The sequence below is a fragment of the Netta rufina genome (genome assembly GCF_964035555.1).
Source record: "Netta rufina genome assembly, chromosome: 8".
NCBI lineage: Eukaryota > Metazoa > Chordata > Aves > Anseriformes > Anatidae > Netta > Netta rufina.
Window position 1 is genome coordinate 31,297,253 of NC_140131.1, and position 18,346 is coordinate 31,315,598.

At 36.1% G+C, this 18,346-nt stretch overlaps 1 protein-coding gene across 1 annotated transcript in view; it reads right to left on the minus strand.

The window, feature by feature from the left end:
- Positions 1-2,267: 2,267 nt before the first annotated feature.
- RPAP2 (RNA polymerase II associated protein 2) overlaps positions 2,268-18,346 on the minus strand; it is a 36,249-nt gene continuing 20,170 nt past the window's right edge. The window contains exons 12-13 of the mRNA XM_084291093.1: positions 2,980-3,129; positions 2,268-2,383 (exon numbers count right to left, since the gene is read on the minus strand). Coding sequence (XP_084147219.1) covers position 2,383; positions 2,980-3,129 — 151 coding nt within the window. The 3' untranslated portion in view covers positions 2,268-2,382. The remainder of the gene's footprint in view (positions 2,384-2,979; positions 3,130-18,346) is intronic.

Sequence of the window (18,346 nt, forward strand, 5' to 3'; positions counted from 1 at the left end):
TGAGAAGGAAAAAAAAAGTGAGCTGAAAAAGTTAGATCAGCTAAATGACAGATAGTTGTAGCAGAAACTAGCTTTAAGCTCACAAGGTCTAGATTTGAACATTTCTAAGCAGTTAAACTGTTACAAAACATGCTCATAAGAAAACTACATAAATGAACTTAATTTTTGGTGCTTGAGTTTGTGCTCTTTGCACAACTGGTTAAGGCTGGTAGTATGAAAGATCCTCTTGAAATGAGTCTACAGCTTTCCCACTACTGAAAGTAATGGGTATATACACACTTTCTGCATTTATTTACACAAGTTTTGCTAAAGAGAGATAAGATCATTATAGGTAAGTGAAGAATATCCCTTCAGGGCATTTCCAGCTTATCACAGAAGTATTTCCTCTGGACTGGGTAAGAAGGTCATGGAAGGAGAAAGGTTATTCTGTTCACTTAACACAAAGAAAAGAATGAGTGAGCTTACTGTCCAGCTGCTCGGGAGGAGATGCAAAAATCCTGGTAGCTTACTTTTTTGAGCTGCAAAGGCAGAAAGTAAAAGCAGTTACAGTGAACCCTGTCAAAAAGATCTTTGGACATGTGACCTTTTCAGTCTTATTACAAACTTATGTGTTTCCAACGCAGTAAGTGCTGAAGACCAGGACTAAAAATAGCAAAACAAACAAACAAACAAAAAAACCCAAACCACTAAAATGACAGGAAATGTAAAAACTTTTCAAATGAAAAGACAGCAAGCCTGATGAAACATGTTTATATTCCCAGTTTGATGTACATTTTTCACACCAAATAGCAGCATTGTCATGGGGCAGTTATAATCTCTACGTCCCAAGGTAAACAGCCACAGATCAGAACAGTGGCTGGCTCAGAATCTATAGGGATATAGATTCTAGGGATGTAGATCTATACACCTATAAATAAATACCTTGCTAAATCAGAATTGAATAGAATTAAATTAAAGATTAAAGTTTTGCTCAGTGTAGCTTACCTATTACTCAGTCTTCTAAAAGCTTATCTTTTGATGATGTCTTGTCCCTTTATTGCATAAGTATCTAGTAAAAAGTTTTCCATCACAGTACAAAAAAAAAAAACAAACACAAAACAAAACACAAAAACCTTCTAACTAAATTACAGCATGCATTCTTATGAATTTAACATCAGATGCTCTGATCATGATGGGTATTTTTTCCTCCTATTGCACACTTAGAAAAATGCATAGCTATAACTCTGCATTAAAGGTTTACTTCGTTCTAAATCAGTGCTTTTACAAACTAAACTGAACAAGACTTCCCATTACAAGGTATGTTAGCAAAACTCAGGCATCACCTAAATAAACTCTACTGTACAATTGAGCTGCCACTGAAAAAAGCTGCCTGGGCTTCTGTGTGTTGGGGGAATCAACATATTTATCTCAATTATTGTGAAGTAACTACCAAGCAATAAAGGAGGTGCAGAGTTTACTTTCAGCATCCAATTATGGAAGCCAGACAAAGGAATAAACTCTGTTTTTTAAATAGAGTTGCTATACAGTAGTCCTGGTAAGTCTTGCTTCAGTCTTAACTACTGCTTGCATTTGCTGCAGACTAAACAGTAAGTTACAACTTTATTTTCAAGTCTCTCAAAAAAGCGTCCTATGAACTGAGCACTATGCCTTTAGATGGTATATTGCATCATTAAGAGTTACCAGTGGATTACTCTTAAATTGCCTTTCATAATCACTTAATAATAGGAGCAAGTTTGAACTCAATCTAAACAACACAGCTATCTTAAATGAAATTACTACAGAAAGACAAAAATTAGTCTTAAAAAAATAAATTTCAAATAAACCTATTTTGAAGTCAAAATTAGTAACGATTAGAGAATGTTTAGAAACCTTTTACACAAGTTCAAGGACCACACCTTTTTTTAGAAGTAGCAAGATAAACTGGCAATAGATCAAACATCAATGTGTATCATCTCCATCATTCTTAAAGAATACTGCTCCCTCCACTCAGTCAACTGGAAAGAAGGCAGTGGTGTTCTTAACCTGCAAGATTTTTTTCTTTCTTTCCCAATTACTGTAGGCAAATTTGAGTCAAAATTTCCCAAACAAAAATCCAAACCAAAAAAATCCTGGTTCCTTTCTACTGTTTTTAAATACAGTCTTCAGACCATCCACATTTTAACTAGTTTTTATGCATACCTTAAAGAACTGCTGTTACTGAGTCAGCTTCTGCAAATGACTTCAAAGATCTTCATGAGAAAGAAATGAGAAAGCAAAAGTGCAAGAAGTACAATGAATTCTTAATTTTATTTTTCATTTTAAAATATCCAACAATTGAAAGTGCGTTTTTGTTCTCCATGCCCTTATTTCAGATAGCGGGAGATGTAAAGATGATTGTTTTGTTCTGTGGGAAACAAAGGACTGAGATCAGTAATATTAACACACAAATTATTTCATTAAATACTATGATGCTAGATTTATTGAATCTGTTGAATGTCAGCATACATAAGCTATGTGCTCTCATTTTTTCCCCACCTATCCAGACTGCAAAATGTGGTCTCAGCGTTATTGCAAAAAATGCGTAGCTTTTAGCTTAACTTTGTATCACACAGACTAAATAAAACAATTACATTGTGCTGAGACTTAGCCATTGTAGCCACTCTTTTTCTTTTTTTTTTTTTTTTTTTTTTGTAAATCCTAAGAGAACTTGAGTAAAAATTCCCTCCAAAATTGCAGTGAGCCAACTACATATAAAACAAGTATATATTCTCAAAAGATTAAAATGATAAGTAATAAGCAGCTGGCATTTACTGTAAGTGACAGAACCATGACACTCATTTCCATACCATATATATTTCTATACTTTAAAATGTACTTTACACATTTTCTACTAAGGCTGATACGATCTATAGTTACTATGCATACTTACAAAATGCTGGAAATTAAAATAATCAATTTGCTTAGTTTTATGAAATGCAGAATAGCTTAGAAGTGACTGACCATCCATGTAGGCTGTCCTTCCTAAATATTCTTGTTAAACTTTCCAGATCTTCATTTTTGAAATGCAGTTCTTCTAGCAGCGTGGTCAGGAACTGTGTGTACGTTGGGCTTGTCTGAGTGTTCTTGAAAACTGGATTAATTTGTGACAATCTGGGAAATAAATAAATAAATAAATATATTTTTTTGATACATTAAAGAGACTTTGCAGTATTAGATGTAAAAAAGCAAGGCTTGTAAAAGTTCAAAGCACTGTGCTGAAGAAAGGTGATTTATAATGTCACACTTGGTTTGTTACAGTACAATACATAAGACTGTATACATTATATACAATATGTATGAGCTGTACTGAAATATTTAATCTTATTAAGATATAGTGAAACTAAATAAAGTTTAAATAGAAATAAATGGGCTAGTAGTTTGTATGCCTCTAATTGGTTGTATACTGATGCTATCTACCATAAGCAAATTTCAGAACAAAATACAAAATTACATATAAAAAAGAAAAAATATAAATGTCAATATTTTTATCTTTACCAAAAAACTCCTAAATGTTAATCTCGTAGAACTTGTACGGTTCCTTGTACGAATGAAATATAAAAGAGGTATAAAATTCACCTTAAAGTAACTAAGAATATTTTAACCATAAACTCTAAGCAGGGCACCTTGGCAGACGTTGTACATAACTGCAGAGTCACACACTGTCAGGCTTCATACCATTAAATTTGTAAGATACATGAGGGTCTGGTCCGCTTATGTGGGGGACTGCCCCCACAGTCGGCACAAAATGAAGTCACGTGGTCACAAAAACTATATTCAGATTAGTGCCACAGATAAATAGACACCATACAGGAACATTTTAGAATGTTTGGGAAATTACATGCTTTTAAGAAGTTGCTCAAGGTAGTCTACAGCTTATTATAAACTTCACAGCTCAAAGAGCCTGCAAGTAACAACTAAGATAATAACAAATAATAATCAATAATAACAAACATACAATATAACAAATAATAAAAAACAATCTTATTAACAAAAAAGATAATAAGACTTAAATTAAATAAAACAGTTCCTTAACACAAAAAAGTTTCCAAAATTTTTTCATTAATAAAATTAAGAATTTTTTCATTTATTTTTGATTCTATTTCAATATGTATATGCTAATATGCATATGCTAAATAACTACCTAGCACTGACACTTGGTGAGTAGGATTTTAAGGGATGCTCAAAGTAATGACGCGGTGTGGCACAAAACAGACTGATGCACTAACACTGCTATATGAATCCTCCCACAAAAGTGAAATATTCACAGTGGGATTCGTGATGTTTTGACTGAGGCTACTTATTTTATTTTTTTTTTCCTGTAATTTGACAGACATGACTGAGTTGTCTCCTTCCTGGTGAGAATTACAGTAGTTACTGTTTAATCTGGTAAAACAGAGTGCTTCTGACCAGGGCTGACAATCTGGAGGTTGATTTTTGCATCATAATGCTTTATCAGCAGGGAAACAGAAATTGCTGATAGAAGATCAGAGTGACCACTTCAGGTTGTTGGTCTGGAGATGAGGTGAGTGGGTCAAAGACCTGGAGATGCATTGTCCCTACTCTTCAAGTCACTCTTCTCCAGATTTAAGAGGCTGTATACGAGAAGAGACTGGTGGCATAAACTGGTGTCATGACTTCCTGAGTGCTGGTGCCAGGAGGCTGCAAAACACTCTCTGCAGTATTGTAGATCTACATACATTTTAACTTAATTTTCTTTCTCCTACCTTGTGGTTAGGAGAGTAATTTCTCTAAAAGAGCAGAAATCTTATGCAGTTTTAAGCAATATACTAACATACCAAAACCTTTATGCCACAAAGCTCACAGGCTAAACAGTCTCTCTCTCTCTTCCCCCCATATATATACATGCATGTGTGTGTGTGTGTGCGCGCATTTGTATGTATATATTTTTGGAACTGCAGTTTGTGAAATTACATAGTTTCATAAATTACAAATATTTCCTAACTACCGCACCCTGTTTAAGACATCCTGTATACAGAGCAGCTATTATAGCCCATGCTAAGGAAGAAAAAAGTATTCGTATTGTCAGAGAAACTGTCAGGCATTCAATATTGAGGAACAAACTTAAAAAATGAAAATAAGTTTTAGCTGTTGTTTTTTTTTTTTTTTTTTCTTACATGACCTTCATTTAAAAAGTCATTAAGCTATTAATCATCTGATAAGCAGGAGACAAAATCAAGAAGTAAGTTCAGAGACACACAGAAGTTTCTAGCAATTATTAAAAAAAAGGCATCTAGATGAAGCAATGGATTATACATTTATGAATACGTGTACAAACACTTTAGTCTTGGAAAACTGTGTCCTTTTGGCATTTAGGTGATGCTCTGACTTGTCATTTGAAAAGCAGTGGTTCTCAGGTACTGTTCTGCTTTTAAATGGCTGTTTGAACAGAAGCAGAATCTTTTGTCTTTTGAGCAAGCACAACTTGCCAGTTTGCACTGAGTAATAAGTTTCATGGTCTTAGTAACACTGGTCCAACGTATATTTGTGGTACTGCACAATAGAGCTTGAAGGCTGTGCTCTCATCTTTGCATGCTAACTGAATTAAACCATAATAGTATGCAAATAAACCAGAACAGTCTTTGGAGTCATTATCTTGCCAGCTACAATGACCATAGCTCTGAAAAAAACTATCATGAATAATTCAATGAAATGATATATAGGATTTCAACTTTAAGCATCGTGGAATTGCCTTGAAACTCTCAGCATCTTCAAAAAAGGCAGAATATAAACAGGACAGAAGATACTTGGACAATAATGACTGGTTACTGCAGCAGCGAAAAGAAAAATATAAATGGTGCTTTTCTGTTAGTTCTTTCACATGTTGCAACATTAACATGGAACAAACTGTCGTGAAAAAGTCAAATAAGAGAGTATAAAGGATTAAGTGATTAAAAACAAACAACTATCATCTACAGAAGTGCACACAGATGTTACTGTCCAAAGTTATATGCCTATGCTTCAAAGGATTGCCCTCAGCACAGTTAAGAGGAAACTTTCACGCTCACTTCATGGAAAAGTAGTACGGTATAGATCAGGCTTCATGAAACAGTGTCGTTTCCTGCACACCCACTTACACCATATGGTAAACAGGTCTTTGTAAAGTTTAAAAAGTGTTAAGAATGTCAAACTATATCTGAGTGATAAAATTTGTATTTGCTGGCTATTCCACATATGCTACATGTTCAAAAAAAATTCACGTGAAGACCAAGGTATTACATTAAGTGACATCTGGCTACTACAGAATGTTTACATAGCTTCAGTGCTTCTACTCAAGCCCCAAGCTTTCTATGAATTAGTCGCCTTACAAAAACATTTGACAAGTACATTTTGAAGTTTGACCTAAATTAGAACATTTCTAGAAGCCAGTCACATTTCATGGAGTAAACGTAATAAATTGATAGCGTTGTGTGAAGGATTTGTTCACAGCTCTACACCTACCTTAACCAATACAACAGAATACATTCAGAAAAGACGATGGCAGAGTGGCAATTTTTGTACGGTGATAAAACACTAGTTGGCACTTTGTAAACAAAGATGCAAAAAGTCTGTCTAAATAAACTTTACAATACTTACAAAACCATCTCCCCTGCACACACTGGACTTCAAGAAAAACTTCCTGGACTTCTTGTTTAATATGAACTCTGCAATCCCCTTTGAAAAAGCTAAAATTTCGAAGCCACCTGTATGATATCTCCAAGTTGGAGATCTCTGAACATGCACCTGAAAACGGTCAGAACACAACCACCTAAGAGTTGTTTTCCTTTCCAGTCTCTAAAATTGGCCACTTAAACTTACAGAAAAAGTGCAGAGAATAGGGGTACACAGAAGTGTACTTGATACCATGCACAGCAGTTGTACACTCATGAACAAAAGCCATATGCTTATTCTCAATATAACTAATAATTACACCCTCTTAGAGAAATCTAAGTATTGCCAGTCTTTCTATTTCTAAAGGCAGAATCTTAAAAAATAAAAGCAAGTCGCGTGGCGGAAGCACTTATTTAAACTTTACCTTGTTTCACATGCTCAGTAGAGCAAGAACAGAATTCTAAAGCAGAATGAAGGAACAGGCACGTGCCGCCTGTCTTTCTGCAGAAAGCTTTGGAAAGTAGGATATAAACATTTTTGCCAACTATAGGTGTTTGAGCACTATGAATGACTAACACATTCATCACAACATAGTTCTTTTCCTTTTAATTCTCTCATTTTTCTTCTAGCTTTTGTTTCAGGCACTTATATTTTTTACACTCATCATAACCAGGATGACAGAGTTGCAACAATGATCACAAAAGTTTCTTGAACACTCATTTCAGAACATGGAAATGAAGCAAGAGCTGGTGGCAAATAGCGGCAGCACATTTTTTTTTCCTTCCCCAGCAAACAGTCACAGACTGCCACATATGTGCTTCAGGGAAGGTGCCAATAAGCTTCTGACTAAGGTGCCTTCAGCAGACTCTCACTAAGGGAGAGTCTGCATTTTTCTGCTGTCCAAAGCATTTTTCTGCTGTCTTTGGGTAGTCACCAACTGGACCATGGCTAGCTCTTATCCCACAAGCATTTTAGCTGATGGTCTGGAATCACACACTGTTTACACCTGATAGAGAATAAAAATGTTTGCAAGCCTCAAGCATCACTTCAGGTGATTTAATGTAGCTAGTAAAGGGCCTGAAAGATCAAGCAGCCATTCCAGCAACATACTATTAGCACTTAAAAAAGCCAACGCATATTTGCTCCACCGCTATGACAAAGTCATATCACATTGTCAACGAGGACTGATTTAGGAGACATGATGCTAAAAAACATGAAGCAATGTAACTGTGCAGGTGCCACACCGCGGAGTGCCATTTATCATTACCCATCAGCTGCAAGAAAACATCAAACAGATCTCTGTCTGAACAGGAAAACCTTGAATATTAAAAGTTTTCAAGGTTATCACCAATATTTGGATACAAATGACAAATATTTCAGTGACAACTTTACATTGAAGCATGTTGCTGGGGTTTGGCACAGACTGGTGAGGGATCATGGCTCCTTCCGTGCCTGTGATCAAATGGCTGTGAAAGCAGAGCAGCTGATGTAAATTTTTAGCTGAGGACTTCCTCATTGAGCAGGCTGCTAAAAGCTAACTACACCATTTTGTCTTCTCTGCACTTCATGTTTTCCTGGCCATAATCACTTCTACTCTTCCCCATTGGGCTGAGTTACCCTTGCTACGCAGACATAGGAATACATTTGAGAGTTTACACTATTGCACGAAACAAGCAAACTCGTTCTCAACAACTGGGTATCGGCTGGTTTTCTTACTGCATCAGATATAGTTTAATGCCTTAACAGTTGCATGCCTGTGAACCACGTTTGTTGTCATGTGGCCATAAGTCTTTAAATCAAAAGCAGGAATTACTACCATCGTGCGAGTCACAAATAACGAGTTAATTTGGAAGTCTGGGTAATTTCCACTCAAAACTCACATGTGCAAGACTCTTACAAGTCACTTACATATCTAGAAAAATGAAGTCATGAATGTAGGACAGCGGTTATCATCTTTATGAATAATTAATTAATACTTAGAGGAACTAAGTTACAAGAACAGAGTATTTCCTGATTTTCTCTTCTTACATATTCTTTTTGTCAAAAATACAGTTTAGGACAGTATTACCTAAATATCTTCTGTTTTGGGGAGTTACAAGGAGCATTAAGAAGAAGAGTACCTTTTCCCACATCTGTACCTACCATTCCGAGGTGAAATCATCTCTGCTTGGATTGCTTCTATAGGGTGTAGAGGATCAGCACAGTGCTGAGTGGCTCAAAATGTGCCATATGCAGCAGTGCTGGTTGGCAAGTGCTAGGAGAGGGTGTTGTCTTCAGACCAACCCCATGGAAGGCTGGTCAAAGCAGAAGCTACTGCGGATCCCAGAGCAAGTCCTTCTGCAGAAGGCAGGCTGATGGCCAAGCTGAGCATGTTGAACCACTTCTGGGATCAACAGTGGGTCATAGGACAGTGCCAAGGAGGCTGCTGTCACCTTGACAGGCACCCCTAAAGTTGTTTCAGTAATACAAGGCACTTTAATTTCATCAACAGCCCAAGACTCCTTCAGCACCAATCTACAGTAAATTTCCCACTCCTTGCACTGAACCAAAAGAGATAGCACAAAACCTTGTCCGTAGATGTAAATAAGCTTTTGAACAGGTTTATAAAACCTGAATAGCAGTGTCATGCTGCACGTCATTTTCAGTAATAGTTCATCTCATAATGTGTTAAAAACCCTCTGGAAATACACAAAGCCATGTTAAATTGGTGCAACCATTCCATTAGAATCTGTTCTACTCCGTCAACACACAAGGAACTCTTTTTTTTGTGCCTTAACAAATACTTCATATTTGTACAACCTGTGTTACAGATTTGATGGGCTTAGCAATGCAATAAAAATATTACTAATCAGAAATGACATTCTTTTAATATAGCAGAGTTTTCCAGAATATACTCTTAGATTCCATTTTAATTATATTCCTATGGCGGAAGTCTCTAATGCAACTGATTAAACGGTAAGTTTCTGTTTTGTTTAAGACAAATGACTAGACTGAGTCAATACAACAAGTGTTACAGATCAGCAGTAAAACTCACTGAAATAGACAGGCATTGTGGCCTGTAGACCATTTGCCTCTCCATGTAACTGGACGGTGGCCAATGTATCAATCCCTTAATATTAGTGCTTCTGTTGATGAGATGAACTGAAAAACTTTCTGCATTTATCCACTGCATAAATCCCTACTGAAAGGTGCTGGGGCATTTTGACAGTGTAAGTCAATACATCACTGTCATTCTGGATGTTCTACCCAACACACTGCCTACTTGCTCAATTTGAGGTAGAGTCCTTCATTCACCAGCGTATCACTACACACAGTATACTTGTCTAGGGACAGCAATTTTGTTAGTGCAGTATCTCAAATCACAGCAGGGATTTCCGCAGACATTGAAGCAAAACATGTCCATCAGGCAAGTTAGTATTAGCCAGAAAATCGATCTGAAGCACAGTGTGTGTGTAGTTGTAGCTTAAAGCTGCGATACTATGGAACTTACAAAAATTATAATCTTTGGGATATTTAAATAGTTTCACAGTCATACCGTGCAGAAATTATAAACATTACATCCCCATTATTTAATTTAGCCATTATGCTCAGTTCCATTAAAAAAAACCACACTGATTTCTTACTACTTCAGTTTGAGCATGATTTAAAAAGCTCAACATTAAAAATAAATAAATAAATAAATCAGAAAACCTTGTTAAAAGCAAAAGACTGTCCTAAAGTGAATTTTCCATTAGAACACATTAATATTTGACAGACAATCTTGAACTGGAAGAATCTAACTTACAAACATAATGCAGTGGTATTTAAAAATATCTCTCATGTTGTCTTCCTTTTAATTAAATAATTATACTAGTGGGAAAAAATGTGATTATGGTTAGTATCATTTGCAACTATGAAATAAAAGCAACTCCTACTTTGGGACCCTTTGTTAGTACTTCCTATTGGCCAAAGAGGAAAGTCAGTATTCAGAGGTATTTTTCTTTCATCTCCACAAATTTATTATTTGTGGTTTCTGTTTTCTTCAAAGAAAGATAAAACACACAATGTTGAATGATAGCAACTGACAGAAATAGATAATTTTCTTACTGCAGGAAAAAAAAGGTACTTCTGGTCTAGTTTTAAATATAGCCTAAAGATCCTATTCTCATCATAAAGACAAGACTTTTGTAGCTAAAGTGCAGTTTATATTTTATTTATTATTTAACTTTCCCTTCATTACTGTGTACTGACTTGTCCACAGCATCCATGCACAGTTTAATCCTCTGATGGCAACAGAAACTAAATTATTCATTTTTTTGTTTGTTTTTTTGTCCACTACACTTAAATCAATGCTACAAACAAAATCAATGACTGGAATTCCTACTTAATCCAAACATACTACAAAACTTAGGGTTCATTCAAGAGGTGGCTTTGTTCACAGTTTCCACTACCTTCACTTTTTCATATGCAGCTTCTACAAAACTGTTTTTTGAACCATATTTATGTATATACTTACAATTATATTGTAAATTATATTTTTCTTCTTTCAAAGTTCACCTCCCACACACTTTTCATTTAGTTGGTAACCAAATAGTAGTCAACTTCCATTCCCTGGGAGTGGGACCAAAACGTCACTCCTGGCACAGAAGAATGAATACAACTAACAGCAAACAGAAAGCATACCTGCAGTAATGGGAGTTTCTACAAGAGGCAGTGGGTACAAACTGGAAGACAGGAAGCTCTCCTTTACTGTGCGGGTGACGGAGCACCGGCAGGGACTGCCCAGAGAGGCTGGGGGGTCTCTCCCCTGGGAGACATTCGGAAGCTGCCTGGACATAGTCCTGGGCAGCCTGCTCTGGGTGGCCCAGCTTGAGCAGGGGACTTGGACCAGGTTGGCTTGGACATACAATTCTGCCACAACGTAATGGTGTAGTACGGTTCGTCCTCAAAAGCAACTTGGAAGTGGAATTTCTCACTATTCCCATATTCCAATTCCGTGTGAGTGACCAGCAGTACATAAGCATGACCACAGCAATTTCTATGCAGATGAGAGTAACTTTACAAGTCTTCTCATTGGACAATTACTTTAACCTTTGAAATGCAAGCATCAACACAGAATCCACTCCTATAATGTTCCTTCTGAACAAGTTTCCTGACCCTATGTATACAGACACAAAACAAAAAAAGTTCCCTTGGTAAGTGTCCTGGAAAGGAACTACACTTCTCAGAATATTCAACAGATGGAAAATGATGTCACGTTCTCTGCCAGCATTTGCCAGATATATGCTGTTCCTGGAACATTAAGTAGTTGACTTCATTAAGTACTAGGAGATCACTGGTTTTCACACCCAAGCTTAGCCTGTCTAACAGGAAAGAAGACAACCACCGCTCTGGAAATACTTTGATGATACAATGCCAGTGACAAAAAATCAAGGACAGGACTGGACTCCCTTAAAGCTATAACAATACAGAATGGTTCTATTTGCATCCTGTATTAAGGATTTTAGGAACTCTATTTTCAAATGTTTGCTTATTTTAAAGTGACTACGACCACAAAATATCATATCAGGTTCAGAAAACAAACAAACAAACCAAAAAAAAACCACACCACAACAATTATTTGGGCAGTCTTGTACAAGACAGACCTTCCAGAAAATTTCTTTAACAGTGGATTAGAAAAACCTCTATCCAGACAAGAAGACAAGGGAAGCACCAAAACTGGCTCAGAGATCTTGGTTTCTTATCCTAAGTACTTTTCAGTTTAGCTGGATCAATGACTGTTTCACCATTTTGTATTAGCAGATATGACTGCAGAACGATTATTTAAATACCTAAACCAGTATTGTACCCACCTTTGCATCACCACATTCCAAGTTATTACTACAGTGCTAGTTCACAGAAACAAAGAATCAGAACTTAGTAATACCGTTTAAAGACCATTCATACAAGGAATTGTTCCGAAAGGTTTCAATTTAGCTTACTTAGCTGCATAAATCCACAGCAATAGAATGTTCACAATATAAGCCCAGAAGAAAAGAAATCACTATCAGCTGTTTCCCTCTAACAAATCTAAGTTTCTTAGGTACACATTTCAAGGACAGGCCTTGTTTAAAGAGCTCCATTTATGTGAAGTCTGTTTCCTGCTAACCAGCTGACAGGTCAAAAGTACTTCTCAGTCCTAGCATTTGCTCCCGTTTTTCCCTCTTTTTCAACTTAGCCGAAAATTTAAACATTTAAAATTTATTTTAAAATTGATCCTTTCATCCTTTTCAGTCTTCTGTTCCTTACATTTTATGTTCCACAAAGTTTTCCTTTGACACCTCCCACATACTGCAATCTATGCCATTGCAGCCCTTGGGTTACTTAGCTACATTAAATTAAGCACAGGTATAAGTCACAGTGAAATTAGCAAATACTAAGACCTAAGCTTTAGAGAGCCTGAACCTTTTAAGTGCTTTGTAAAATATATACTCTTGTATATATTATTGGGCAAATACAACATACAATGAGACAATTTAATATCTAAAAGATGCATTAATGTATCAACCTGGCACATTTTATGAATTCAGTATTATTTCATGTACCTCCATTTTTGCAGTTGCTGGGTTTTTGTTGCTACCACACACTGGAAGTCTATTCCCATCAAGTCGTTATCTCAATGCTATGAAAAAAAAACCAACAAACCAAACCAAACCAAAAAAAAACACTTCGATAAAGATTAAATCAGAAATATACTGTCATACAGTTGGAACAGCTACAACGTAATGTGCTTAGGTAAAAAATTTGCCAATACTTGACTTTGTAAAATGTACTCACCTGTACTCTGTTACCATGGAAACAATGATCATAAAATTGACCATAGTTTAGTTTCAGAACTTTCTTACACTGTAACTTGATTATCTGCCTTTCAGTCCAATATACCAATCAAACACCTGGAATAATGCAGCTGAGTAAAGAGACATGCTAGGAATAGATTTGCTTCAACTGTGTTCATTTTTTTTTCTTTCAAAAGTTAAACATAATGAACTCCCCAAAGAGACTATTTCCTGCTTGTTTTCATGAATATGAAAGGAACACATTTCAGAAAATACTGTACATTTTTCACTTTCTGTCTTTACATTCTATATCAGGACCAGGACTTTATTGCCAGAGTGAATCAGCACACTTGGTGCCAAAATGCTTTTATGTGTCAAGAAGTAACAAACTAAGAAGAAGTACAAATTTTCTTTGTACTCGTTTCCTACATTAGTAGGGAATGAAAGCAAGCCTTCAGTTCATCAGTGTACTACTCACTATCATTTATCGTATCAAAACGCATTTCTTTCCTTTCTGAATTAATTAGTTGTAACCTCTTCCTCCCTCCAAATTTTTCATGCCTGTAAGTAATTTTCACTTTCACTCTGGTTACTATAGAGTATTATAGAAACACCAACATTCTCCAGCATAACATTATCCACATAAAAGCTAATGAAATGCACCTCTGTTCATTTCCCCCAGCTGACATAGATCTTTGATGCATGGGTCTTTGAGAAGTTACTTGGACTACTGCTCTGATCCAAAGAAATTGTAACTTTGCTCGGTTAGTCAACTAGTTTTGTTTTCCAAGACGTAATTCATTCATAAAGCCACTTTTCTTCTTCATTTTTTCCATTATTTGCAGGATTCCTTCTCCTTAAAAAAATGTTATTTACAAAAACACTGTCTGCCATGTCAGGTCTGACACTTTCAACAGCAATATGACAACAGAAACCAGCATCCCCAAAATGAAGTACTGTCTTTTTAGGGACAGTTTATCTTTCTGTCTTGCATTATAATGTTTTACATTTCATAATCTGCATCATGTACTATAAGGAGAAAACTGGTAAGATCTTTGAAAGCTACTGTTCGTTTGGGGATTTCCTATAATCAAAGTTTTTCTGTTACAGTGGTTCCAGAAGAGTTAAGTAATGCAACACTTCTACTTTGGGCACAATTTATTGCAGACCTGAAAGAACAACAGGACACATCTCTTAGGCTAACAGCGGTATTGTTATGACACTCTGCACAGCACAAAACAAATTAATCTAGAATCCATACTAGAAATTATGCTGGTACAGAGTAACAGGAGATCACATTCTAAGAAGCAGTAGTAACCTTTCAATGATGTATCCCTCTAAATTTATTTCTTTGTTGTTCAGAAACAACAAGCCAAATAAACATTGATTTGCATCTTATGATGCAAAGTTTCTTCTAAGTCAAAAACATCACCTGTGTATTATGTCCCCAGCAAATGTAACTTCAGAAAGTTTACCAAGATAAAGTTAAAACTCTGAAAATAAAAGATGTGTTTGTGTGTCAGTCATGTTTTTCTTCTAACAGATGGGTAATGTTTCATAGTTAAAAAAAACGTGTTTGCATTGAATGTATTAAGATTAATTATTAATAAGGAAGCAAGTATATTTCCATAAGGCTAGAGCTTCAGGACTCAGTTGCAAAATTAACAGCTCAGTTTGCACAGTGATTGAAATTAAAATATGTTTAAAACTAAGTTTAGGGCAGCTGTTAATGGTATTGTATTACTCACAATGCCATACTTGCATTATCTGTTCAGAATTGCCTATATTACAGTGTAACTATATAATTTACAATGACATTACTTCCAATAAACAAAGCTGTATGCAGCAATTACAGGAGGGAAAATATGACATTACAAAAGAAATCTGCTGAATATATATCTTTTCAAGAAACAAATTTAAGACAGTTCTGCCTCTAATAGGGCTGGACACTTTTTCTGATCTGCTTGATCAGCACGTAGTTGTGGCATGAAGTTCAGTAGGACATGAACTCCACTGACCGAGTAGCTCCCCAAAGAGTCAGCACGATAAAAATGTCTTCCAAAATCAGGCATGCTATCTGTCAGAAGGTTGAAAAAGAAGCTGCAACAGAAATCTTTTGTTTACTCATACAAAAGGCAAAAATGAAGTGGCAGAAGAAAGTACTTTCCCTACTATCATTCTTTTAATTTATAAACCACAAGTACATTTGGAATATAAAGTTCCCAAGGGTAACTAAAGCAGAAGCTCTAAAACCCGCTAGCGACATGCAAAAGTCTAGGACACAGGGTATGCTAAGGCTCCACTCCTGCTGATGAGACCAAGGACCAGAACTGTAAAGGGGAACTAATTGGAACTGGATTCACCCCAGACAGTTTGCACTGGGTATAGTACTTCCAAACATCCCATCCAAGAGGCTAACCACAAGAAATACCAGAGCAGAAAAAGACTGCAGCTGTTGTTGCACATGTATGTTGCACTGAAATTTAGAAAACTGGTTGCTTTCTTGTACAACACTGCTAGCAACACAATGCTTTTTTGTATGGGGATAAACACCTCTTTCAAATTGTTTATGTTTCTTCTTCTATTTTCTCCCTTACAAATGAAGAAGATATTTCATTAATTTTCATGTTGGCACTATTAACATCCCAATGAGCAACACTGCAAATCCCTCAAAATACCATTCTATATATATATTTCCCAAGTAATACTGCAACACGCTAGGAGGAAGTAAAGTAATACTGATCTCCTGCACAACATGCCAAATAAGCAGATTGAGTTTGCTTAGGAAGTGCTGATAAGTAAGAACTGCTTAACAGAAAACCTATTTGAGTTCACACTTACCCAAATGACAATCTAAAATTATAAAGAGAATAAAAGGGAAGAATGTTATTTGTTTATTTGTTTATTTATACCATGTTAGAAAAACTTGCCTTTTTTCTATTTCGCACAGAAATATAACTCTACAGATTGTGACCAAGAGTAGGGACAAAGTCTGGGACAAAATTCAAATGCTTTTATAAAAAGAAAGGGTTTTTGAACTTCAGATCCTGCAAACTCTGTTTCAGAATGGGAAATAATTATATTTCTAGCTCAGTGAGGAATGATTTTTTTCAGCTGGAACCTATTTTCTATCGTCAGACTTGCCAAATAAAGCATTATCCAGCTGATCTGTATGTGGTCTCTGTAGGAAAAAGCCTATCTATAAATGCACTTTTTACAGTCACTCCGCAAATCTGATTCATATCCGATATGTGTTAGTACATTTCAGACATTCAGATGAGAACACAGTAGAGATATCACAAACATCTGAATTCCTCTTAAAAATAATGCAGAAATGTCAGTGTTGAGCAATACATATACTCTTGGTGGGCAAAGAAATAAAAACGAGTACTTGAACCCAAGATTCTCCAGTTCCTGAACTGTTATCTCCAAGAGAGTAAACCTCTAGAGTACATCTCCACATGACACATTTATCTAAAGTGGCTGCACACATATAACAATGGCTTTTGTTTTGTGATCATGTTCATTTTGAGTTTTTTTAAATACTGCAGCCCAATGCATATACACTAATCCCAGAATGTTCTGAAATGTTTCAAAGCTTTTAGCAGGAGGAACCTCTTGCATAGGCTTTGTAGATGAAGCTGACCACAGTTCACTGGAACCAGCCAGTTCAGATAAGTGAGATGAAAGCAGACATTTCCTGAAAATATCTTGAAAGCTTTCCATTAGACTGTACCAGGGGTATACACTAAAAACAGCAAGTGCCCATGCTTGTATAGCAACCAATCTTCCCACTGCTTTCTCCATTCTTTCTTGACTACTGTATGTGTACCTATTATCTGCTTCAATTTATTATCTTGCAAAATTCTTTGGGGGAAAAAAGATATAATTTCTGTATTCTAGTTCACATTTCAAAGTTGTTACTATAACATAAAATTTCGTTTAACATACTAAATATTACAACAGGAAGACACAGGAATCTACTACTGCCAACTGGCAAATAAATAAGAAATCTGTTTTACAGATCATTTTTAAAGAGTTACCCACTCCATGGTAGGTATGAATGCAATTATTTGAACATAACTCTCTGGCTGTGGAAGTATACTCTAGGAAAATCAATGCAGCATTGCTGAGTGTGCTGGTCACAAAGACAGTAGTGCCTCAGGTTAGATTTTCAACAGAGGCTCAGACTGGCTGTTCATATTTTATACCATAGTTCGACTGAATAAATCCAGCTGTTCACTAGAAAGAATAAATGCACTGCTGTTGGGATCTCCATCATTTTATAATTTTAGAAATATAGTCACACTGTTTAGTTTCAGGTACTTTCCTTTAGAACAATTGGAAGCCCAGATTTTTTTAATAGTCAATAGACTCAAGGGTGTGCAAGTACTTAGAATAAGGTATTTTGAACGCCAGCAGACTCTAAAGGGAGCCCAGGTCTTATTTAAGCACCGAAATTAGGTGTTGTTACAATCCTACACATGGATATTATAGGATATGTTGTTACATATTCTACAAAGATTTAATCCACATGCTCTTAATGAAAAGAGGATAGCACTATCATAACATAATACGAAGTACTAAGCCATGATGACACTTTAAGTCGATTACAATGGTAATGACAATAGTGATTCTGCTCAGTAGCATACCACGAAAAGTGTCAGGGCACTCTGAAATTGCACCATGAAGTTAAGTACACTATACGAGTCCTCGGCTATACATGAGAAGGAAGTGGTGAGCCACAATATCAATGCACAGAACGGGGTGCAAGTCCAACAGTTGCTACTTGAAACAAAACAACTCTGCCCCTTCCAAACAAACAAAAATACTTGAGGTCTTCATAGTTTCTCTTGATGTAGACCATGAAATCCCATGCTCACTCTGCCTTTTTTGGTCTGTGTTCTCAAACATCCTGCACCACA